This window comes from Myxine glutinosa, chromosome 8 (genome assembly GCF_964187855.1).
Source record: "Myxine glutinosa chromosome 8, kmMyxGlut1.1, whole genome shotgun sequence".
Lineage (NCBI taxonomy): Eukaryota > Metazoa > Chordata > Myxini > Myxiniformes > Myxinidae > Myxine > Myxine glutinosa.
The window spans coordinates 63,133,368-63,159,025 of NC_136268.1; the positions used below are offsets into that span (position 1 = coordinate 63,133,368).

At 41.5% G+C, this 25,658-nt stretch overlaps 1 protein-coding gene across 7 annotated transcripts in view; it reads left to right on the top strand.

The window, feature by feature from the left end:
- LOC137432534 (angiomotin-like protein 1) overlaps window positions 1-25,658 on the top strand; it is a 92,782-nt gene that overhangs the window by 56,171 nt on the left and 10,953 nt on the right. For all 7 annotated transcript variants that reach the window (XM_078783332.1, XM_078783330.1, XM_068124557.2 and 4 more), the window contains 6 exons: window positions 7,722-7,869; window positions 9,366-9,658; window positions 16,514-16,808; window positions 19,957-20,101; window positions 21,467-21,559; window positions 25,438-25,583. In XM_078783332.1, the coding sequence (XP_078639458.1) occupies window positions 7,722-7,869; window positions 9,366-9,658; window positions 16,514-16,808; window positions 19,957-20,101; window positions 21,467-21,559; window positions 25,438-25,583 (1,120 nt within the window). The remainder of the gene's footprint in view (window positions 1-7,721; window positions 7,870-9,365; window positions 9,659-16,513; window positions 16,809-19,956; window positions 20,102-21,466; window positions 21,560-25,437; window positions 25,584-25,658) is intronic.

The window sequence follows — 25,658 nt, forward strand, 5'->3', positions numbered from 1 at the left end:
TCGTCATTCTAAGGCTGGTAATTAGCCTTTACTTACAATTTTTGTTCGGAGAGCAGGCAGTGCAGATGACAAGGAAACGGACTGTGCCCGTTCGAGGGAGGGAGGTTCGAATTTGGAAAAGTAGCCCTTTAATATAAGACAATGCTCACCTTAAAACAAATCAGCGTGCCGGCGCCGGCCTCAGTCAGCCTCCCTCCGGTCGTTCAGGGTCCACTTCTCTTGTCCCTGCTCTGCTGCAATCCGAGTCATGGCACCATAAAATGTGGGGAACAAACTCCTTGATCGTAACAGAAGTTCACCAACAGATTGAGAATGACGAATCTTTATTAAATACCAATTAATACAGATCTGGAGGAAACGGAGACGTCTACAGCACGAACCACCGTCATGCCATGTCCACCTTCCTGAAAACACATTGATTCACAGTTCAGTTATATAGGGACACGCTTTATCAGAGGATCTCCGAGAGGACAAAGGAACTGCCGAGCCCCCACCGTCATCCGTCCTTTCATCTTGGGGGAGTGAAGCACGCACCGTCAGGATCCGGACCAGATGTGGTTTCAAGGCTCCGAGGTGACAGAAAATATAACTCACCGAAGGGGGATTGCATTCTTGGTCCTGATAAGACCATAAAGTGTATGAGGGCGTTCTGATGAGTTCCAGGTGTTGAATGTACCTTCCAGTTCACATTTCTCATTTAAACTTAAATTCAAAGCATATTTATCGTAACTCAAGCGTCACTGTGATTATACAAAATATAGTTAATGTTTTAACAGTTTATCAAAAGGTTTATGTCTACGATCCAAGCATCCTACGTAAAGTTTCACATTCCACGCGCATATAATCCGTTTTCCTGCCCGCGGCTCGAGGCGCCGTCTGCGGAGAAGGGAGAGAGTTTACAACTAGGCTTATCTAGCCTTCAAGGGGCGCACGTATACAACGAGGCCATCTGTTCAGCACAGATGAAGCGAGTATTTTCTCATTTTAAACTATAGCAAGGCGAAAACCCTTTATTAACTTATGAAATAGCATTTTTAAACAGCATTTATAACATAACATATTAGTCAAACGACATCTATAACAGAGCATTAAGCAGTAACAAATCTGCGACCTGATATATATATATATATATATATATATATATATATATATATATATATATATATATATATATATATATATATATATATATATATATATATATATATTAGGGTGGTGCTCAAAATAATTTTTTTTAAATATTTACTGGGACATGGCTTTATGTTGTTCCTTTTGTTCCAAAATGAAACGACACCAAATATGAAAGCAATCTGATTTTATTTAGGAGTGCCACATCAGCCTTCAAACTAAAGGTGTCTACAAAACTTTTCTATATATGGCTCGAAAGCAAAACCAGAAGTTTGTTTGATGAAAATCCACCCTCCACTCACTTTCTTTGTATTCTAGCAAACACAAGTTACAATAGCTGCACAAATAGCACTATATTGCTATGAAAACTCAAATTCAATGATAACAATCCAAATGTTCAGTTCATAAAATGAAGAGACACCATATCACATAATATTAAAAAACCCAAATATAATGAGAAATGTAACTCCTATTTCTGGGCCTGTTTCACCACTGTTGCCTTCTTGGCATCGGGGTACATCTTCCTGTGAGCAGCAACAACTTGGAGCAGAGCTTGCTTTTGCTCTTCATCCTTTGTAAGGAGCTTATTGTAGTCTTGTATCAATGCGACACCCCTTTCTGCCCTGTCGTTCACCACGACTAAGCCACTGGCGGCTTTCTTTGCTTCCTGAAAGCTGGTTTCTTGCTCCCATGAACCAGGATCCTTATCCATCCAATCAGTTGGGGTCCCTAGGATGCTGAAGAAATGCTTGGTGTGTTTTGTTATGAGGCCAGCGATTGACAGGGCGGTTCCTCGTTTGATAGCTGGTCTCTTTGGAGAGGGGTTTTCACCGTCATTTTTCAATGCTTCAATCATATTGATCTTGCTTTCTTTGTCAATTCTGGTGTCAAAGAATGCAAATGCCACTAGTACTGGGCTCATGTACCACGTGTGGCGGCCAAGTGCCTTCAAGGCTGCCTGAGCCATCTTCTAATTGATTTGTTCAAACTTTTCCAACTTCTTGAAGAGGTTAATGTCATTCAGGGGAGCCTCAATAGCTTGTGGAGCCCGAAACCAAGCCTGTACATACACATACACAAGGCAGACAAAAATGTTGAAGGCTCGGAGTTCTCTCGCCTCTCGAAGTGTCAAGTGGAACTCTGACCGAAACATGAACACCTGTAGTGAATATAGTGCTTTTGCCATCCATCTGGCTCTGTGCATTGCTCCTGGAGCCATGATCCGGATTCCACGAGGTGGGATTCCTCCCATGTAGATGACAGTCAGTTCTAGGAGTTCACGATAATCATCTCGTGGCTGCTGATCTTTCAAACACACAAGAACGTTTTTGCTTCCAACACAGTGTCTACAGATCCCATTGAAGCCTTCCTCTCTGAGAATTGATCGTGAAGAAACTTCCTGTCCTCGGGGTTGGTGATTATGGCCTCCGAATCTGCATGCCTAAGATCAAACGTCTTCTCCAAGGAGGCCTTGAAGGATGCTTCCTTTTTCTCTTGGGTCGCACCACCCCGCTTTGCACCTTTTTTGAGGCTCCTCCATTCTTCATATAGCCTCTCCAAACGATGGATGCAGTGCTGCTTCGTCGTTGTAGGTAGGTGAGCTTTTTCCCAGAACTTCACAACCTCTTCAATGGTGAGGGTTGCACTCTCCCGGGCAGTGCGATTCTCCTTCTTCAGGTGATGGAAAAACAGGACAAGAGATTTATGCACAGTCGGGAGCTTGGCACCTTTGATGGCATCTCCAGAAGTGGACCCAATGAGATACACATTATCCTGAGCCCGAGTTTTCAATGAAACACTGGTACTAGCACATGCCATATCTGCAAAATAAGCAACAATGTGGGTAAAATCCTGTTAATTCTTACTCCACAGGGTCACTCTCTACAAAAGAGCCACAGTGAATAAGTTAGGCCTACATATTACACACTAAAAAAGCGTACCCCTGACCCCGGGAACCTGTACAAAACATGCATGAAAATTGCCCAGATAGTGATCATAGGAAGTCTCAAAACTGTATGTATAATATATTGTATATATATAATGTATAATGTGTATTTATGTATATTTATTATTTAATGTATATTTACTATATATTTATTTTTAATATTAGATTTAATGTATATATATAATTATGTATTTATTTTGTGTATATACAGCCCAAAAAATGGGAATTCCTATTTTTGCATGGGGGAAAATTCATCACTGATGTGGCACCCCTACATATTATTGGATTCCATTCAAATTTGGTGTGGTTTCCTTTGACACCAAAAGGAACAGAAATAGACCATGTCCCGGAGAAAATCTGCATTTTGATTTTTTGAAGCCCACCCTAATATATATATATATATATATATATATATATATATATATATATATATATATATATATATATATATATATATATATATATATATATATATATATATATATATATATATATACACACACGGATAACATGCACAGGTTTGAGCTGGGAGGGGAGGTGGTTCCATCATTGGTGGAGGCCCCTGTGAAGAGTTTGGGAAGATGGTATACAGTGGAGTTGAATGATGTGGGAAGAGTGGAGGTCAGAAAAAAGCTTTTGAGAGGTTTGAAGAGGATTGATGGATGTGGTTTGCCAGGTAAGTTGAAGGTATGGTGTTTGAAGTTTCGATTGATGCCACGAGTATTGTGGCCATTGATGAATGAATGAATGATCGTTTTAAGGCCATTTTCCCCGCTAAAGTGGGGGTTAGCCTTGCGGGCCCCATGACGATCATGGTTCCCTGTTTGAGGCAATGTTTTTTATGGCCGGATGCCCTTCCTGATGCCAACCCCTTGGTCACGCTCTTATGATGCGCAGGGATACGGTGTACCTATTCTAAACCGGGGTACACACCGGGATCATTCATCCCAGCAAGCTGGTACTCAATTTGCCGACCTCGGAAGGATGACAGGCTGAGTCAGCCCCCCTGGCGTTAATTCAGCGATCGACCGGGATTCGAACCCAGGATCCTAGGATCCCAAGCCAGCACCTGAACCGCTAAGCCAACACCAGGCTGGAATGAGAAAAGAAAAAAAAAAAAAAGGAAAGGAGTAAGAAGAAGAGGTGAAGAAAAGAACATGTGGGATTGAGTCAACCCCCCTGGCGTTAATTCAGCGATCGACCGGGATTCGAACCCAGGATCCTAGGATCCCAAGCCAGCACCCTAACTGCTAAGCCAACACCAGGCTGGATGATGATGTATGATATTGCGATTGGGCATGTAGAGAGGATGGAGGTTGTGGTGAGCGGGTTTGTGAGGAGGTGGTTGGGAGTGCCACGCTGTTTGACGAACATTGCCTTTTATGGTCAGGGTGGAAAATTCCAGTTTCCCTTGACATCATTAACCGAGGAGTTTAAGGTGGTGAGGATGCGGAAGTTCATGATGTTGTGGGATTCAAGTGATGCAGTGGTAAAGAATGCTCTCCCAGAGAAGAAGGTAAGTCGGAAGTGGAATGCAAGAGCAGAGGTGGACGAGATGGAGGAGCGGTTGCAACAGGAGGAGGTCATAGGGATGGTACAGCACTGGAAGCATGGCGGTGGATGAAGCATGAGCGATGGGGAAAGGCATGTGTGAAAGAGAGGAGGAAGATGGTTGAGAGGGAGGTGAGAAGAAAGGAAGAGGAGGGGAGATATGTGAAAGCAGTCGGTCAGGCACAGAAAGGTGCTTGGACTAGGTGGGAAGGTCTGCGGGTGAGGATGTTGAAGTGGCAAGAGATTTGGAGGATGGAGCCAATATTGTTTAATTTCCTGTTGCGGGCAACGTATGATGTGCTTCCGTCACCAGTAAACTTGAGATTGTGGGGGTTGTTGCAGGAGGAGAGATGTTATTTGTGTGGAGGTGGGGGAACGGTGCAGCATGCACTGAGTGCATGTTCAGTAGCATTGTCAGCAGGACAATACAGGTGGCGACGTGATCAGGTGCTGGCGGTGGTGGTGCAGATGGTGCAACAAGAGGTGCTGAGGTCGAGAGAGAGGAGTGGAGAAGGAGAATGATGGGGGAGTGGTGTGGTTTGTCAAGGAGGGCCAAGTGGTAAGAGGTGGAAAGAGGAGGGGGTGGAAAGCAAGAGTGCTGTCAGATGCTTGTGATTGGCAGGTGGTGGCAGACCTAAAGCCACAATTGGTATTCCCAGAGGAGATCTGTTTGACAAGGTTGCGGCCTGACATTGTCATTTGGTCAGGTGCAACAAGACAGGTCATCTGAGGGGAATTGTCTGTACCTTGGGAAGAGAACATGGAGGAGGTGCACGAGAGGAAGAGAGGAAAGTTCAGTGAGCTGGAGGCAGAGTGCCGGGAGAAGGGTTGGCGAGTTTCGTGTCAGCCATTTGAGGTGGGGTGTAGAGGGTATATTGGCAATTCCTTTTCTGCATTTCTTGCTCGGCTTAGAGTGTATGTGACAGAAAGAAGGAGGATGTGTGACAAGGTGGCCCAGATTGCCTTGAAAGGCTCATTTTGGATATGGAGGAAGTTTATGGAGGCATGTCGAACGGTGTAGGTTGAGGTTACGGAATAGAAATGGAGGTGTGTGTGTGTGTGTGTGTGTGTGTGTGTGTGTGTGTGTGTGTGTGTGTGTGTGTGTGTGTGTGTGTGTGTGTGTGTTTTGCCGGAGTGGGTCATGAGTGGGTGTGGTTTTGCATGAATGGTTTTGCATGTTTGCATGAGTGGTGCATGTTGGTAAGGGTAGGTGGTTGGTTGTGTGTGGTTTTTTTATTATTAATTTTTGTTACTATTATTATTTCTCATTTTGTGTATGTATGTATGTATGTATGTGAGTGGGTGAGTGGGTGAGGGTGTGTTTTTTTGCATGAATGAATTTTTGCATGAGTGTGTGTGTTTTTGTATGTTGAGTGGTGTATGTTGTAAGGTTTGTGGTTGGTTGGTGTTGTGTGTGTATGTGTGTGGATGTGTGTGGATGTGTGTGTATGAATGATCTGGCGTGTTTTGTTGGTGAGTGGTGAAGGGTATAAAGGTGGGTGTTTGAGTGTTCCACCAAGTTTGTTTGGTGCTGTGGATTCTGGAGGATGTGGAGGTGTTGCTGTTGTATTCTGCGTTCGCACTGGCTGGGGGTGGGGGTATGTACGCATTCAGGTGTAGTTGCTGCATGTGGATGTGTATGTGCCCCTGCTGGCCCACCTCAGCTGACCGTATCGAGGTTGAAGGGCCGAAACGGGATGATGCTGAGGACTTGTGACCAGGTGTGTTTTGAACTTTTATATATATATATATATATATATATATATATATATATATATATATATATATATATATATATATATATATATATATATATATATATATATATATATATATATATAGTATATATATAGTATATATACAGTAAAATATATATATATATATATATATATATATTTTACTGTCACATACATATTCCAGACAGCAAAGAGGGGTGAGTGTGGACAATGGAAAGTGAAGAATGGAGTTCTTAACATAGACAACAACACCACCACTTAGGTGGGTTTTGGGCCTGTCAACAGAGAAGAAAGAAGTCAGGGAGAGATGGAGATGAATCAGAGACATCTTGTGAGAATAACACTTCCGTTCAGAACTGCAACAATAACATGAAAGGAAAGATCAGCTCAATATTAGAACGAATACCTCAAATATTGGTTGACCACTGTTAGGGATGCGGAGGAAGAGATGAGGGAGTATATGAGCGCATGGTGGTGGTGGAGAGATGCTCGGGAGGTGCGGACAGGTAACGGTTACCAGCCACAATTCTCACTGCAGACCAAATTACTTTTCTGGATCCCAAGTTCTACCAAATAGCAACCAGGTTTTGTGGAAAGCACGGAGGAAAGTAGTACTGTAAGATCGCAATAGCGGGACACTGGGCATATATTTGTGAGTTTGCCAGAAAGGAAACAAAATGTGGGAGAAGTAAATTGTCAAACCGTGATACATTTGGAAAGAACAATAAAGGGAGGTGAAGATTTTAATGTCATTTTAAAGGGTTTCAATAGAATTAAGAAGCAATTGGTTTGATAAGTAAGGAAGAAGGAATTAAAAGAAAAGGAAGTAGGAACAGGGGGAGGGTGGCATGGGCAGGTGTGGGATTTGTCTAAAATTAAATGTAAAAAAAACACCTTTTAGCTTTATTTGAGAAGAAAAGGGAGAAGTATCATGGAGAGAACGCACGAGAAGAGGAAGTCCAAGAGCGAAGAGATAGAAAGCATGCAATCAAGTGGAGGCCTTGCCAAACAGTGTGAATAAGACTCGTGAACTGATTCACAGAACGATGAAAAGCACGGAACAAATGATGACCGTTAGACAGGACAGGTCTGATCTGGCATTTGTTGCTTTTGAAGAAGTATTCACATAGCAGAGAGAACTGCATCCACTCCTAGAGAAACCAGAACCAGTTTTGAGACTTTGCCAAAGACTTTCTCTGGACAATTCCACATTAAGGTGGGAATAATTTGGGCTGCTCAAAATGTAGTTATAGTAGATATTTCTATGCACGTATTTTTTATTTTCCTTCTTTATGTGCACATATCTCAAGTACAGAATTGCCTTTTTCTGCACCAGACTTTGTCTTTCTCTGAAATAACAGCCTGCAGGTTCAGCCTGGGAAGGCTATGGGAACAATGGGAACACAAGGCCAAGCAACCTTCTACTTGGCTGGTACGCTTGGTAGCCACAAGGGCCGTACAGAGGGTCGAGCATCACTGCAGAGGAACAGCCCATTGCCAATTGTGCAGGTATACGAAGCTGTGGTACATTGTCAGTTTAGTTTGAGTTATCTACATTTACAGAACATGTGATTGGACACACAAACAGGTCATTTTCTGTTTTTATCATGTGATTATAATTTAATTGTTGCCTTGTTGTATAGTTGCAGGAAATAAAATTAAGACATTCAGATTGTGGGAGCATTTGAAGCTTGTTACACACCTGCCATTTAGCCTGGTGTTGGCTTATCGGTTAAGGTGGCTGGCTTGAGATCTTACGGTCCTGAGTTTGAGCCCCTGTCGTGCCGATGAAATAATACCAGGTGGGTTGACTCAGCCTGCCATCCTTCCGCGGTCGGCAAAATGAGTACCAGATTACTGGTAATGGGGGGTACTGCAGCAGCGGCACAGCCGCGCCCCCAGAAAAATGTTGCAGCCAGCAGCCACGGACTGCATAAGAACCACCACCGCTTGCTATTTACTTTTTTTTGACTGGATTTATTATTTTATTTGAATTCAAATGTGACCCTTTACTGGGAATCAGAATCCCTTGCTGGGAGAGCGCTAAGCATAAAACGGCTCTAATCTGGGCTTTGGACGGATAAGACATACATACGACTGTCGCCATAACATCGTGAACTTTCAAACCCCCCTTGGATGGTCACATGGCATATTCCAAAGCTTTCAGCTCAATTAAAATCATAAATGTCTTGAATGTGCCATTTTTCCTTCTCCTTCACAATTTACATCAGCAGATGGATGTTTGTGCTTTGACTCACTTGCTGCTGCACAATCTGAAATAATCAAATTTAACTAATCTACCACTTGCCTTGAGGACAGACAGATCGGAGTTAATTGCCCTTTCCTTTTTATTAATAGTGTTGCCTGTCACTTTCTCATGGGTGTTGAGATCATTAACAAGGCAATTTGTTCTTCTTGATGTAGTACTCTTTTCATGGTGGTGACCACTCTGCCTTTATTGGCAGATGTGAGCACCAAATCATCCCTCTCACTTAATTCTCTTAAAGTGCTCTGCTCATTCATTGTGAGGTTACACCTTTCATTTTCCGATACCACATGAAGGTATTAAAGGCTTGCAATAGTGTTGTTACCTAACGAATCAGTTTTGATTAACTTAACTGTAGATTTTACACCCGTTAGCATGGATGCATGCCCATTTCAGAATGCGTACTAAGTTTATTTGAAGTCGTGTATCATTTTTGGGGGATTCACCATCTAATGGGGTTACTACTTGAGCTTGCTGTATAATCTATCACAAAAACAGAAGGTGAATGGTAGACGGTTATTCGCTCGGTTATTCCTGTCAGTGATTCTGTTGCGTTCAAAGATGCCAATTTGTGCCAAATTACACCGGGCAGATGTGGACACTTGTTTGTCCCACACCCACTGGGTGGTGTGACGGAATAAATTAGCATATGAAATTAAAACAAATCATAACACTATTTTGATAACAATAGCCTTGCGGTGTATGTGTGATAGCTACCTTCATGCATTTTCATACACAGGATGATGGACTGAAGGATCTCAAGCAGGGGCATGTTAGATCATTGAGTGAACGACTCATGCAAAAAACGCTGCAAAACAGTGGTGCCAAGACCTCTCAGCCACAGCCTGATTCTGTGCCTGAGGTCTATGGTGCATCATTCCGTGGACCACCACCAGACTACCCTTTTATTTGGGGGCCCAATGGCCCTACAACTTCACTCCAAAGCATTTGGAGCTCCCCACCTCTACCTCCTACACCAGCAACGGCAGAGATTGTTCGTTATCAGGCCCCACCTGAGTACAGTGCAACAAGGTAGGCAAAGAAGAGTTGGTTTCCCAGGAATGTTAAAAAAATTTTTTATTTATTTATAACTTTTGGACTAAATGAAGCTCTTTTTAATTAGGTACCTTAACGTGGATCTGATTTTTCTTTTCTTTTTTTGCAAAAAGTCTGCATTTCTTCTTTGTCTGCATTTTGTTGAAATCTTAATACAATATACTATTACATGTTTGACTTTTAAAATGTTGCTATAAGATTTTATCAGCAAGTCTATGAAGTATTCAAATGCAAAAGTAGAAAAAGGTGGATTTGTTCAATAAAATATATATTTTTTCAAAATAATATTGCAAGAAAATATGGTAAAATAGTTTTAAACTAGAACGGCACTCTTCGACGTCATGACGTCGACTGATATGCCTCCCCCCACATTATTACATCATTACAATACTTGTACCAAGTTTGATTTAAATCCCTTTAGCTGTTCACAAGTTATCACATTTTTACCTGACATGACCTCTGACCTTTGGCCTTTGATCTTGGGATCCTTTAATCTTTACATCATTATACATACCTTTACCAAGTTTGAATAAGATCATTTCAGCCATTCTCAAGTTATAGACCTATAACAGACTTTGACCTTTGACCTCTTGAACCCAAAATCTAATCAGTTAATCTTTTCATCATTCTACATAAGTGTACCAAATTTGGTCAGAATCCCATCACTGGTTCACAAGTTATTGCGGTAACAGGATTTTTACCTAATTTGACCTCTGACTTTGGCCTTTGACCTCATGACCCCAAAATCTAATCAGTTCATCTTTACCACATTATACATACCTACACCAGGTTTGACTAAGATTCCTTCAGCTGTTCTCAAGTTATTACGGCAACAAATACCTATCACGGATGGACGGACGGACAACCTGAAAACATAATGCCTCCGGCGACTTCGTGAATACAACAACAACATGCATTTTAAAGGCCATTTTCCCGACTAGAGCGGGGGTTAGCCTTGCGGCCCCCATGACAATCTTCTCCATTTTGCCCTATTTTCTGCATCTCTCCTTGTTAACCCCCTTGCCCGCATTTCTTCTTCCACCATCTTTAGCCAAGTCTTTCTCGATCTTCCCCGTCCTCTACTTCCTTCTACATTCATTTCCATCACTCTTCTCAACCAGTCACTTTCATCCTTCCTCAACACATGACCAAACCATCTCAACCTGTTCCTCTTCACAGCATCAATCACAGGCTCTATTCCCATCATCTTTCGCAATTCATCATTTGTCTTCCTCTCTCTCAACGATACTCCGCACATCCGTCGAACCATTCGCATTTCCACCCTTTCCATCCTTCGTTGCTGCTCTACGTTCATTACCCATGTCTCGCTCCCATAAATCATAACACTTCTCACACATGCAGCATACACCTTTCCCTTCAGCTTCAACGACACTCCCCTCATCATCAGCACGCCACTCAGTTCCCGAAACTTCTTCCATGCACATCTCACTCTAGCAACCGTTGCCGAGTCTGATCCACCTTCTCCATTCAGCATATCTCCGAGGTAGCAAAATGTTTTCACACCTTCCGGCGTCACGCCGTCTCCAAGATCCAACTCAACATTTCCTCCATCTGCAGCTCCTTCTGTGCACACCTTACATTTGAATGTAGCTGCCACACTGGTTAATGACCCTCTCAAACCACTACATTTTTGATGAACCCACTCAGCGCACATTGTACATTGAATGGAGTTCACTCCGACACCCTTCCTACACACAGCACAGGGCCACTTCCCAGTTCTTTCCACCTCACCACATGCTTTACCACTTGCCATCACCTTCGTCTTTCCGATATTCACCTTCAGACGTTTTGTCTCCATACATTCCTTCCACTTGTTCATCTTTTCCTTCAGTCCATCCATACTTTCCGCAATCAACACCAAATCATCTGCATACAACAACTCCCACGGTAAACCCTCCTTTACGTTCTGAGCCAGCACCTCCATCACAGCTACAAATAGTAGTGGACTTAGTACCGACCCCTGATGCACTCCCACCTTCACCTCAAACTCACTACTGTTCCCGTCCTTCGTCCTTACAGCTGTGCGCGCTCTTTTGTACATTGCCACCACTACTCTGATCAACCATTCCTCCACTCCTAACTTCCTCAATGCCCATGTCAATACTTTGCGTGGAACCCTATCGAATGCTTTCTCCAGATAAACAAACCCAAGAAACAACTTCTTCCTCTTCTCCATGTACTTCTCCTGCAACTGCCTCACAATGAAAAGCGCGTCTGTCGTTCCTCTTCCTGGCATAAATCCAAACTGCATTTCGTCGATCTTCACTTTCTTCCTTATCCTCCTCTCCAACACCCTTTCCAATACCTTCATTCCATGCTCCAATAACTTTATCGCTCGGTACGAGCCACACTCCAGAGGGTCACCTTTCCCCTTGTATAGAGGGACAAGGGTACTCAGTTCCCAATCCACTTGAATGCGGCCTTCTTTCACCACCAGATTGCAGATCTCTGCCATTCTCTTCACACCCCAACTTCCTGCTGCCTTCAACATATCTCCCACAACTCCCGTCGGCCCTCCCGCTTTTCTACCCTTCATTGTTTTTTTTTTTTGTTTTTTTTTTTGTTTTTTGTTGTTCTATACTGAATCGAGGCTCGTGAAAGAGCTGACATTTACTTCACAAACGAATCAACCAGACAAACAAAATATATAAAAAGAGGGAGCGGAAGACAAGAGAAGGGGAAGCACACAAACACTTGAGGGCACACAACATTTAAGAGCAGGGAGATGTGTGGGAGGGAGAGGGCTTGGGAGGAGGGGGGTGGCAGAAGTATCAAACACAAGGACACCAAGGACTTCCAGGACAGAAGTTGGTATTTCAAAAAAGTGGAATTGGGGTGAAATTAGCAGGGATAGAAAAGATCAATGTTTTGGATGGGGGAAGATAAGAGATGGTGGTGAACAGCTGTTTTAAAGACCTGGAGGGTGGAGTGGGATTGAAGAGAGTGAGGGAGTTTGTTCCAGAGGCGGGAGAAAAGAGGAATGAAGGAGTGAAGGTGAGCAGAGAGTCTTGATTTTGGCAGTTTAACCATAAGAGGGTTGCATTGCTTTTATCGCTTCCTCAACTTCCTTCTCAGTTATCTTCTCTGCCGGTCCTAAAACTGGGTTACTCTCTATGTTGCCATCCCATTCATTCTCTGTATTCAACAGCATTTCCATATATCTTTTCCATCTTCCTTTAATTCCATCTGGGTCGACAACGATTTGTCACACTTCATCCTTCAAGCAACTCACCCCCATCACATCACACCTCTCTTTCACTATCTGCTTTGCAATCCTGAATACTGCTTTCTGACCCTCTTCCGAATCCAAGCGTTCTCCGAACATTTTCCTACATGCCTCCTGCGCCTTTGCTACCTCTTTCTTTGCAGCCTTCCTGGCTGCCTTATAACTTTCATGCTCTGCTATTTCTGCTCCCGTACCCTTCGCCTTCTGCCACTCCTTGAACTTCTTCCTCTTCTCGTCAATCCTCTTTCCAACTTCATCATCCCACCACCATGTTTCCGAGTGCCTCGGTGGTCCTTTTGTCCATCCACATACCTCACCAACGGCTCCCAACAGACTAGCTTTCATTGACATCCAACCACATTCAAGCTCAACCACATCACCCTCGACCCTACTCAGCCTCTTTTAATGCCTCCCTTACTGTCACCTCTTTCAACCTCCACACCTTCATTCTCGGTTGGTACTTCACCGCCGAGCTCTCCTCGCACCTTTCACCCTTAAGTCGCAGACAACCAAGTGGTGCTGTGAAACAGCCTCCTCCCCGGGGTCACCTTTGTGTCCTTGAGGTGCCCCCTATCTCGCCTTGCAACATCGGGTAGTCAACGGTTGTCGTCGACCCATCTGACGTGTATGTAACAAGCTTATTATCCTCTTTCTGGAACTGAGTATTACAAATCAACAAATCAGCTCCATCAGCAAACTCCAAAATCCTTTCACCTTCTCCATTTCTCACACCATATCCGTAACCCCCCATGAACTCCGTCAAAACCATCCATACACCTTCCCACATGTCCATTTAGGTCTCCTCCTACCACAACAACTTCCTCATCTTTCATGTTTTCCATCAGCTTCTCTATCGCACACCAGAACTTGTCCTTCTCTTCATCGCTTCGACCAACCTGCGGAGCATATCCCTAGATGACTTTCACCAAGAGCTTTCCAATCATCATTTTCACCATCATCAACCTATCACTCACTCTCGTCACACTCACCACACTGTCTACAAACTCCTCAGAAAACAGGACACCAACACCATTCACGCCCTCCGGGCACCCTTGCCACACAAACTTGTATTTCTGTCCCTGCCTACCCTTCACCATTCTCACACCACTTCCCTTCCATCTCGTCTCTTGCACACAACATATGTCCACTCTTCTTCTGACCAATACTTCCACAACTTCTCCTGATCTCCCTGTCATTGTCCCTACATTCCATGTCCCAAACCTCAGAAACCGATCTCCACTTCGGGCTGTACCCTGCCCATATGTAGTTGTAATTGTCATGGTTCTCTTTTTTGTTCTCTTCGTTAATGGAGGCATAAAAAGGCTGTGTAGATAACTAGATGTTTGGTCAATGTCAGATGTATTCACAGTTTACAACAGACCAAAGCTTACCTTTTGGAGGCAGAGCAGTTTTGTCCGATACAGGATTGAAATTAATGGGAGAGTTGAGTTGACAGGCTATAGTTGAGTTGAACTGTCAGTGTGGCAGTGGGCCAACATTGTACACAAGCAAGCGAATGAACAAACAGGAAAGGGGGAGAGAAAACACTTAAGCCTACAAATGGTAGAAAAGCTTCCATGTACGAATTGAGGATGACATGAGATTGAGATGGTAGTGCACTGCCTGCTTGAATCCCTGAAGGGAAAAATAGGTTGCTTCTGGAATACGATTCCACAAAAAGGAGGAAACAGTGGAGTGTTCAATAAGCCTGGCTTGGCTTCAGAGGGAGACCAGTTTGAAAGATCAATCAAGGTTGGACAAATGTTGTTTTCTGGCTCCTATTATATTGCTGGAGAAGTACGGTACCACTTTTCATTTTTACGGCGTAGCCCGTCGGGCAAAGCCGTCTCGAACAATGTTTGTTTGTTTGTCCGTCCATGTGTATGTATGTACGTATGTATGTATGTATGTCTCCTCAAACGTACACCAATTACAGCTAAGGATCTGGTCACATGACGGGGGTGATGTCATGTCATTACGGCGGTACGACGGCTGACCACACACCGGCTGACTCCACACACCGCCATTTTGATTCCTATGCCATTCAGGTTCATATAAATGAACCTGTTATGTATCCCAAGCTGCATGCTCTACCTTTACGGTTTTCATTCAATATGAAACACAAACAAACACGTGAAACACATGGAGTAAAACACATGAAAATAAGGATCTTTTATAACACTCGATTGTTATCGTGGCTGTAGTTGTTGTTGTTTGTGGGTTAATTCTGTGTAGTTTTATATATTTTTCTATTGCTTCATAAAATATCACTACTGTATATATAATTTTGTATGCTTTTCCGTGTCCTTCTAAACAGTTTCTACTGTCGTAGAATAATAAATGTTTCCGTTCAAACTGCTGTGTGAATAAACCATATATTAGCACTTCTTCCTCTTCTTCAAACTAGCAAAGGGGCTTTTAGAAATGGCATATTCGTGATTAAACAAACAATTTTTTATGGCGTAGATGTTTGGTTCCTGTGTTTATAGTGTTTGCCTCTCCTTATGTATGTATGTCCCTCACATATTGATCCTACATATTGGGTGAGTTTTATAGCCGACAATTGTGCTTCTGAAAGGTAGAATGTAATGCCATTTGGCTTTGCCAGTTATGTTTCTTTCAACACCCTTTAGGGAACATTCATATTTAACGTCATGTACCTGGTTGGGGCAAATTATCACACTTGATGATTGGGTGGAACTGAAATTATGACAACAGGGTGATGATATATGACCGGGGTTGGGGGAGGGGGGAGGGGTGCATGCCCCCCAGATCATACATAATTAAAACTTTGATTAAGTGCTCTTCAAACATTGAAGCATTTCTTATGACTGCCTCCAACCACCCGAAGCCTGGTGTTGGCTTAACAGTTAGGGTGGAGGGCTTGGGATCCGAGGGTCCTGGGTTTGAATCCCGGTCAGCTGTTGAATTCACACCAGGTGGGGTAGACTCAGCCTGTCATCCTTCCGAGGTTAGCAAAATGAGTACCAACTCACTGGGTCCTCTTTCATGGAGGTTGGTGGCAGGATTTGCACTGCGGCACCGTAAAACACCTCATTCCGTAACACACACAGTGGTGTGTGTTGGCATGGTGCTGAGGTCACTTTGATGTTGTTGACGAACTGACCAACATATAGAATAAACCAGGGGCTCAATGCAATCTTTTCATTTCCATGGTGACAGACAGCTTGGATCATTAGAGTTCTTCAAAATAATTAATACTTACATTATTTGCAAACTGGTATCTCCACCCAGGTCATACTATCCTCTTCAACTAAAATATCAAACAAGCCCGGCTATGCCACTGTTAGATTTTCAGTCTTGTTTTTAAGGTATTCATACCTGACATAGAGATCTTGACGTAGAGATCATAAACAGGATCTTTTTTTTAATATACCTGACATAGAGATCTTGAAGCTGTACAACCAAATTTCACAATTTTATTCCTTCAGCACTATAAATACTTAATTGAGTTGCATAATATGGAAAACGTAGTCATGTTAACTGTAAGTAAAATATAGCAGGCACACCAGGTCCATTTGGCATGGAGGTTAATTGAATGAGCTGATACTTGTACATTGCAGACAAGCCACATCGACGGTGTCAGCAGCAGCAGCGACAGCACCTCATCTTCAATTCCATAGCCCATCCGGGTCGCAAGGTTCTGTGAGCAGCCTTTCTGGGATGACCGTCCTCTCACCAGCCGGACTACCACCTGTTTGCCCTTACGGCAGCCTGGGGTTCACTGGAGCCTTTGGCATGCATGGCCCCGAAGCTTTGGCTCGGGTCCAACACACAGCCAACATTTTGGCAGAAAATAACAGAGTCTTGCGCTCTGAACTAGATGTGGTGTCTGAAAAGGCCACTCGTGTTCAGAAGGTCAGTTCGACATTGTCATCATTCCCTTTTTTAATATATATTTTTTGTTACTTTAATATTTGTGTAATGTATTGTCATTTTCCTATGCACCATTGTTTCATTGTGTTTAGTTCCATTGAGTTGTCATTCTGATAAACGTGAAAACTATTCTATTAACTGGTAGTCAGTTCAAATGGATGACGTGTGTTTGGCAGGCATTAGAGACTTATGCTGACTCTCAAATATTGACCTATTTTCACCTTTACCTTGTTTGACATTCAGATGAATGCAGAATATATGAAAGAACTAAATTGTCAGGGTGGAGGAGAGGGTGTTGAGGGTAAAAATGAAAGGATGGAAGAGGGTGTGCATTCTCCTTTTTTCAATAAACAAGCTTTCAGTTCTTATTTTTGGAAAAGTATTAACCCTTTTATATATTGTACTTACAAACCAGGATGCTTCTGTTCTTTATTGTTTGTCACTTCAGCATGTTTTGTACAGGAGCAACATGCGAGATTATTACCTCCACCAAAGGTGGATGAAGGTTATGTTTTTACCCTTGTCTGTTTGTCTGTGAGCAGGCTATCTCAGAAATTTATGGATGGATTCAGACGAAATTTAGTGGACATGTTGGATTTGTGAGAAGGACGAATTGATTAGCTTTTGGTGAAATCTGGAATAGTGCGTTTTTTTAAAATTGTCAAAGTGATTCTTCACACTGAGAGATGGGGCTAAAAATGATATTTAGCCTGATATTTCAAAAAGCTGACAAGTTATGACAAAACTAGGTGGATTAGTTGGTTAGGCGACAAGAACATGTTGATTAGATTTTGGTTCGGGTCCAAATCCATCCTATCAGTGGGATACAAAACGTAAACCGTCAGTATTAAGGCATTGTTTTTGGGTGGTCTGTCTTTTCGTTACCGTGATTACTTGAGAATGGCTGAAGGGATCTAAGTTAAACTTGGTACAGGTATGTATGATGATGTAAAGCTGAACTGACTTGATTTTGGGGACACAATGTCAGAGGTCATGTTGGGTAAAAATTCTGTTACTGCACTAACTTCTGAACCATTGATGGGATTTTGTGCCAAACTTGGTACAAGTATATATTATGATGAAAAGATGAATGGATTATATTTCGACGTCAGAGGTCATGTCAGGTAAAAATGTGATACTTGAGAACAGCTGAAGGGATTTAAATCAAACAATGGACAAGTATGTAGAATGATGTAATGTGTGCCGAGGCATATCCGTCGACGTGGAAGAGTGCCGTTCGTGCTTCTTTATTTTATAAATCCATTCATCCCAAAAACAAATAACAAGGAAAAGAGCAATCAGAGATTGCAAACCCTCGCCAGGATGTATTTTCAGTGGTTTTTAAGGCTTTTGTGTTGAAACAAATATGGCGGACGAACCACGTGACCGATGACATCATTATTTTTTTCCTAAACGAATTTATTCCTAGATTATGCTCAAGAAATTTCATCTTGATCGGATGAAGTTTTGTACTTGTCGAATTATAACGTCATAATGGAGGCCTTGGGCCTAGAGAGTTAAAAATTGGACACAGTCTATTCCAGGGCAAGACACGTGTGTGTAAAGTTTGGCGATTCTATGTGCAATGATGTAGACGTAGTACTGCGCACAAACAGACAAACCAACCAACCAACATATTTGCCGGAATCTTTTCCGGCAAGTAACAAACAAGCAGACTCAAATGCAATACCCTCTCCTCAGGTGAGGGTAACTGGAACAGAATTTAGTAGATGGCATACCTCCGCCAGGCTGAACAACTAAGTTTTGTATTGCACTGATTGGCCAGATCTGGATTCGGATCTGAACCAAAATATCTGCTTGTTCTCGTCACCGACCCAACTCATCCACCAAGTTTGGTCATAATCCATCCATAAATTCTTCAAATCCCATGCTATACAGTATTGCATATTGTTTTTGGCCCTATCTTTCAATTATGAAGAATTGCTTTTGAGATTAAAAAAATATTGCATCCGCATCCAATCGTCACCAAAATCTAAGCGATTCCTCCTTTGTGCACACACCCTACCTCCATCAAATTCTGTCCAAATGCATCCATAACTTTGAGATGTCCTGCTCACAGACACACAGACAGGGGTGAAAGCATAACCTCCATCTACCTTCAGTAGCAGAGGTAACAAATGTCGTCCTTACTTTCATGGATACTACGAATAAATAGGACATCACTTGTAGCATATAAGAGTACAGTGTAACACTCAAAACAGTCTTTAATGGGCACTCATTTACTGAATCCTGCACTACATTGTGGCCAAAATAATATCTACATAACAGCTTTTTGCTGTATAACATAAAACATATCATGTTTCATACCAAATACAATAGACAATGGTTGTCTTCAGGTGTAAATGATTTGCTTCCTGACATGAAAAGACGAAAATATAAATTGTAAAGGTTTTGCTGCATTTGGCTGAATATAATTTGGTGGTGGTCAGTTAAATCAGGTTTGACTGCATTAGCATTGAGGAAAACATTGAAAGTGCATTTTAGTTTTGAAATTGGCAAGATTTTCCAAATATTCATTAAATTTTACTTAACCCTTTGAGTACGGATGACGTCCAGTGCCGCAACCCGCGAAAAAGTTTTGTGTAAGGATGATGTTACTACACGTCATCGACTATACCTATAAATAGATCGTCAGTACGTGGTTGCATTCCCGTAATGCCAAATTAATCCCGTACCGGGGGTATTTTTATCAAAAAAAATCCCGTACTCAAAGGGTTAATATATGCAAAATACTTTTATTGGCAGATTGCCATTTCATTGTTGTTTTATTTATTTGTTTTTAGGTGGTCAGCAATGACATAAATTGTCTTTTATTCAGTAATAAATATTCAATAGAATGCAATTTTTAGGAGATCTTTCTTAATGACTGATGATGATGACTTAATCTTAAATAAGTCTAAGTAATTAATAAGTCTTAATTAAGTTTATTAAGTCTTAATGACTGATGTCAGATGTATTTTGTACAACAACTTTTTATTTACGGAAGGGTTGAAAGTTTTTCCCGTTAAATTGCATTCTTAATTAAATCTGAAAAGTTTTTGTTTTTGTGATTACAGGGTTGTTGTAAGAATTATTCTGTTATTAACATGTTGTTTTGTTTGTTTCACAGTTGGAACAGGAAATGCAGCGTATTGTTGAGCACTATGATAGTCTGGTGATGTCTACGTCAAAACGTGAAAACTTGGAGAAGGCTATGCAGATGAAGCTCGAGTCAGAAATCCGACGGCTCCATGAATCCAACAGGGACTTGCGTGGTAGGTGGTAACACATAAAATGCTTATTTTTTTTCGAAGCCAACACAATATTAGTTTGTGTTTTTTGCTGAAGGAATACCAAGCACAAGATGCCTTGACCTTTGCAACAAATTGTAATTGCATTTCTTAGGTGTGCCCACGTCTGTGCATGCGTGTGCTTGTTCCATCCACCTCAAGTCTGCCATCAGAATTTTCTTCTATATGCTGCCATTATTCTCTTGGACTTATTCTGTAGTGTCGTTTTCTCGCACATTGGAGAGAATATTACTTTTCAGATAGTTCTAAAGAACACTGTCGGGTGCCATTTCAATATTTCTTCTGCTCAAGATGTTCCCTCGATACTCAAGAACTGCAAGAAGATGGAGCTTATCAGTACAGACTGTTTTCCACAGATTATGACTGCTTCTAGTTTTTGCAGCAACTTTATCAAACATTACTTGAAATATCGTAGGCAGAGGCATCTCATGAATTGACGTGTTTAGGATTCGAAACATGGTATTTTACATTCGTCAAAAGGACGTCAAATTTCACGTTTCATGCTTTGATGAAAAATGATATCACAAAATTAGTAATCAGCCCATACCTTTTGTTTCCTTCCTCTGATTGGTTGCCCATGTTGCCAGATGGTTGTTTATTTCATGCTGAGCACTTGATAAGCTATCAATCATTACAAAATCAGTCACAATTTGGAGCAGAGCAAGAGACGGTACACAAATATATTTTTTAATGAAATGATGGATGTTTTGCTTTTGGATGATTAAAAACAAAACTAAGTCAGAGTTGTGCAATTGTACAATCGATGGAGCGATTGGAGTAGTGAACGTTTGCCGACTTATCTTTTGGACTTCTGGTATGCACACATGACGCCCGATTCATTTTTATCTCAATATTATAGTTTTAGCACACATTAATGAATCACCTTGCCTGTGAAACATCAGGAGGGTGACCGTTTATAGCTGGGCCAACATTCAAACCCCATGGCGAGACAGCTTAGAGGCGAGTGTGCGTTCCTCGAGGCTATCCTGCCTGCACTGTCCCAATATGTTTCATAATATCACGTATATTCTAAGCATCTACGTTGTAGAGCTATATAGACCAGTTATGGTGAACATTGAATGAGATGAATGTTTTTAAGCTCGACAGCGCTTGCATAACACTCAAACCTTTTGACCGAAGAACATTCATGTGTTCAGCTGTATGTGTGTTGTGGAAGTTTTTCCATTATTTTGTTTCATCAAAAATGTTCACTTCCTTGGAATTTCTTTAGCGTTTTTCATTGATCACATAACCCATTAAACATTCTCTTTCTTAATTTGTATGAACATTTTGGTGATGGACAACCGAAAGTTGACATTTGTGTTGCAGACCGCCTGGAAACTAAGAGCAAGCAATTGTCAAGCAGGGAAAACGATGGTGCGGAAGAGAACAGGCTTGTAATTGCCAAACTCGTTACTCAAAGTGCGTCACTACTGAACTTTTGTGCAAATGTTTTTTTAATGTTTTCTTGCTGTTTTCCATTTGCTATTCACTTCCTTTATTTGAGGATTGTGTCAGTAGATTTTTGATTATAGAGATCTGGAACTGTTTGTCTGGTTTTTTTTTTTCTGGAGAGGGTCTTGCCATCAGTGTTTGTGTTGACACAATTTGTTGGCAGGGTGGTTATGTTTTTGTAACTATAATGTTTGCCATACAACAACAACGACAACAACAGGCATTTTAAGGCCATTTTCCCAAAGCCTGGTGTTGGGCTAGCGGCTAGGGTGACAGCTTAGGATCCCAGGATCCTGGGTTCGAATCCCGGTCGATCGCTGAATTAACGCCACGGGGGTTGACTCAGCCTGTCATCCTTCCGAGGTCGGCTAATTGAGTACCAGTTCACTGGTAATTCCCTGCTTGTCGTAAAAGGCGACAAAAAGGGTTGGCGGCAGGAAGGGCATCCGGCCGCAAAACATTGCTTCAAAAAGGGGACCAAAAAACAACAACAACCACGGTCCCCGAAAAAGGCCAACCCCCGCTTTGCGGGCAAAAATGGCCTCTAAAGGTTTTTTTTTTTTTTTTTTTTTCCCCTGCTAGAGCGGGGGTTAGCCTATGTTTGCCATACCATAAATGATAATGCAAGCAGAATCATTTGTGAGTTTCTTTGAAAGCTGAGTGCAGCTCAAAGTCTTGGCTACGCTGAATAGTAGTGGTGGGCGACACCATCGATTCTTTGTAATCGCGATTACTGATTACTTTTGCAAGGAATAATCGAGAGTAATCGACTACTTGGTCTGATTTTTGTCACTCAGTTTTCCTTTTTGTTTTTGGGGGGGGGGGTGCGGGGGGGGGGGAGCGGGGTTCGAGACGGGTTGCTGTTTGTTGTTAGAGACGGGGACTAGTTATTTATTGTAATCTTTGAGTTGATTTTTTTGAGTCGAGGGTTGACTGCCTTTTCTTATCGTCTTTTTTGGGACAGTTTTTTTTTGAAGATGCTGATTCATGCTCTGCTGGGTGTTTGAGCTTCAAATGTTTGAACAGATTGGACGTATTGTTGGAGTGCTGAAATTTATCTCCGCAAAGTTTGCATTTGGCCTTTGATGGATCATTGATTAGTTTGTCAAAGTAGTCCCAAACAGGGCTTCTTGCCAAGGTGCCATCAGAGTGGGGTCGTTTTGCAGCTCGGGTGGTTTCAGCCATTGCTCTCTTTAATCTGTTGAATAGAAAATAGAAACAGATTTGGTGTCAGAATGAGAAAAATAGAAAAAGAGAAACGGTGTCAGCAATGAAAGCAAAGATACGAAATGCGAGTGAACTCGGTGTACAATGCAGCGAGAACATAAAATTAATTACAATTTAACTAGCTAAATCTAAAATAAATCTATATAAAACAATTTAATAGCTTTTATAACAATTTAATAGAATTTGGAATCTGTCAATCACGAGGACATCGGCGACCATCGACTCATGAAGTAACCGATTACTCCACCATTCTTAACAGTAATCAAAGTAATCGATTACTTGTAATCGATTGCGCCCATTACTACTGAATAGCATATAATGTGTGAAAATATGCCTCACCCCTGCTTTCTCAGCTGTTGATTTAGGATCTAAACTCAACATAACATAAATATTAATGCTTCAAATGATCATCAAATTGTAGTCAAAGCTTATGATATCGTCATTGGCACATTAAGCCATCAGCCAGCTGAACGTCGGAATGTGGCCAAAAAAAGAGCGTTGTTCCTAGCTGTCCATCTACATGTTCTTGGTCACTTTTTGTTGCCAAAAGCGTGCCGGGCTCTATATTATAAGTTATCCATGAGATATCTTGCCAAGACGCATCACCATGAGCTTCAAATGGTCATCGTGGGGTCAAAAATAACATTTGTTGTGCCCGAAGCCATGTTTGTCATTTTGTATCCCTGGAATATATCCCTGGATCCTAGATAATATTTCTGTCAAAGGCCCATGGCACTAGTTTGTATCGATCCTCATATTATAGTGGTTCCGTTTGCACATGGCCACATGATGGGAACTTCAAAATGGCTTTTTTCACATTCCGTTTGAGAAAACGCCCATTCGGTTGGATACAAAACATAAACTGTTCAGCCTGGCGGAGATATGTGCTCGGCGAAGTTCCATTCTAGTTACACTCGCCAGAGGAGAGGGTATTGCATTTGAGTCTGTCTGTTTGTTTGTTTGTTTGTTTGTTTGTTTGCACAGATAAATATGATTTTCTCTGCAACCGTTGGTCCGATTGACAGGAAATTTTCACCATAGGTGCAACTCCACCTGTAGAATTTTTAATGATAATTATGACGTAATGGGTCATGTGGTTCAGCTGCCATCTTGGAAAAAACGAAAGACTTTGCACCTCTATATCTCCGAAAGTGCTGAATAGAAAAAATTGAGACGGCTCATTGTAAAGAACTCTCCATGGGGAATAAAATATGTTAATGATGATTTCATATGTGCCTCCATTATGACGTCATAATTCGACAAGTACAAACCTTCATCCAATCAAGATGAAATTTCTTGAGCGTCATGTCGGCATGAACTGGTGTAGAAAAAAAATAATGATGACGTCATCGGTCACGTGGTTCGGCCGCCATCTTGGAAAAACTGAAAAAAATTGCACCTCTATCCGAAAGCGCTGAATTGAAAAAATTGAGACATGGCTCATTGTAAAGAACTCTCCATGGGGAATAAAATATGTTAATGATGATTTCATATGTGCCTCCATTATGACGTCATAATTCTACAAGTGCAAAACTTCATCCGATCAAGATGAAATTTCTTGAGCATAATCTCGGAATAAATTAGTTTAAAAAAAAAAAATGATGACGTCATCGGTCACGTGGTTCGGCCGCCGTATTTGTTTTAACACAAACGCCTTAAAAACCACTGAAAATACATCCTGGCGAGGGTTTGCAATCTCTGATTGCTCTTTTTTTTATTATTTATGTAACTGGCAGGGTACCATGGATACTGGGGTAATCAAATTTTGGTTGTTTATTACTTGCAAAATCGAAGATTTTTCAAGTATATTGGTCAGTTGCATTTGTTATTCTGTCTGTCTGTTTGTTTATTTGTTTGTCTCTCGCCTACAGGTCACAATTCTAAAACGATCGTCATGAAACTTCACCAAGCTGTAGAGGTCGTCACAATTGAGAAGCCTATTGATTTTGAGGTCAAAGGCCAAAGGTCATCTGGAGGTCACATTTCTAAAATAACCATTTTTCATCCAATTGACTAGAAAATTGAACAGCATTTGCGTATCGAGTCACTAATTTGGTAAACCAACTATTTTTGAGGTCAAAAACCCAACTCAAGGTCAAACTTCCGAAATCATAAATTTTCATCTGAAAAACCATCAATTTTCATCCAATTGACTTGAGAATTGAACAGCAATTGTATATTGAGTCACTAAATTGGGAAACCAGCTATTTTCGAGGTCAAAGGTCAACTCTAGGTCAAACTTCTTGTTAATTTTATTATAAATTGCCTTATAAATACCAAAATATACATTTCGTCGAATTAAATACTTGAACATTATGATGTAAAAAAAAAAAATGCGGGGAAATCCTTCAAATACGAGGTTAAAGGTTAAAATGATAACAGATGTATAATGAAATGAGACATAGCATTGCGTATATTTGGGGCTCTATATTTAAGATCAACTGAGCATACAACTGTCATTTTGTTACAATTTAAGATCGTTTTGTGAGTAGCCTGTTTAACCTCTTTCATTCTTGCAAGACTACTTTCAAGTAATGCTGGATATATATTTGACAAACCACCATAATAAAAGCAAGTGATGGTCTGTATGAGTTCATCTTTTTCATGATTTTTTTTAGACAAGGAGAATCTTGTGGCAAAGGAGAAAATGGATGTAGAGGTTTCAGCTATGCGAACAACCAACAGTGACCAACGTCGGCACATCGAGCTCCTCAATCAAGCACTTAATACTGCTCAAGCCAAGAATGTCAAGTTAGAGGAAGAGGTAAAGTTGTACTCGTGCTTCCATTTTACACAGATGTACAAGGAAATGCTGAAAAACACAATTCTGCGCAGTTTT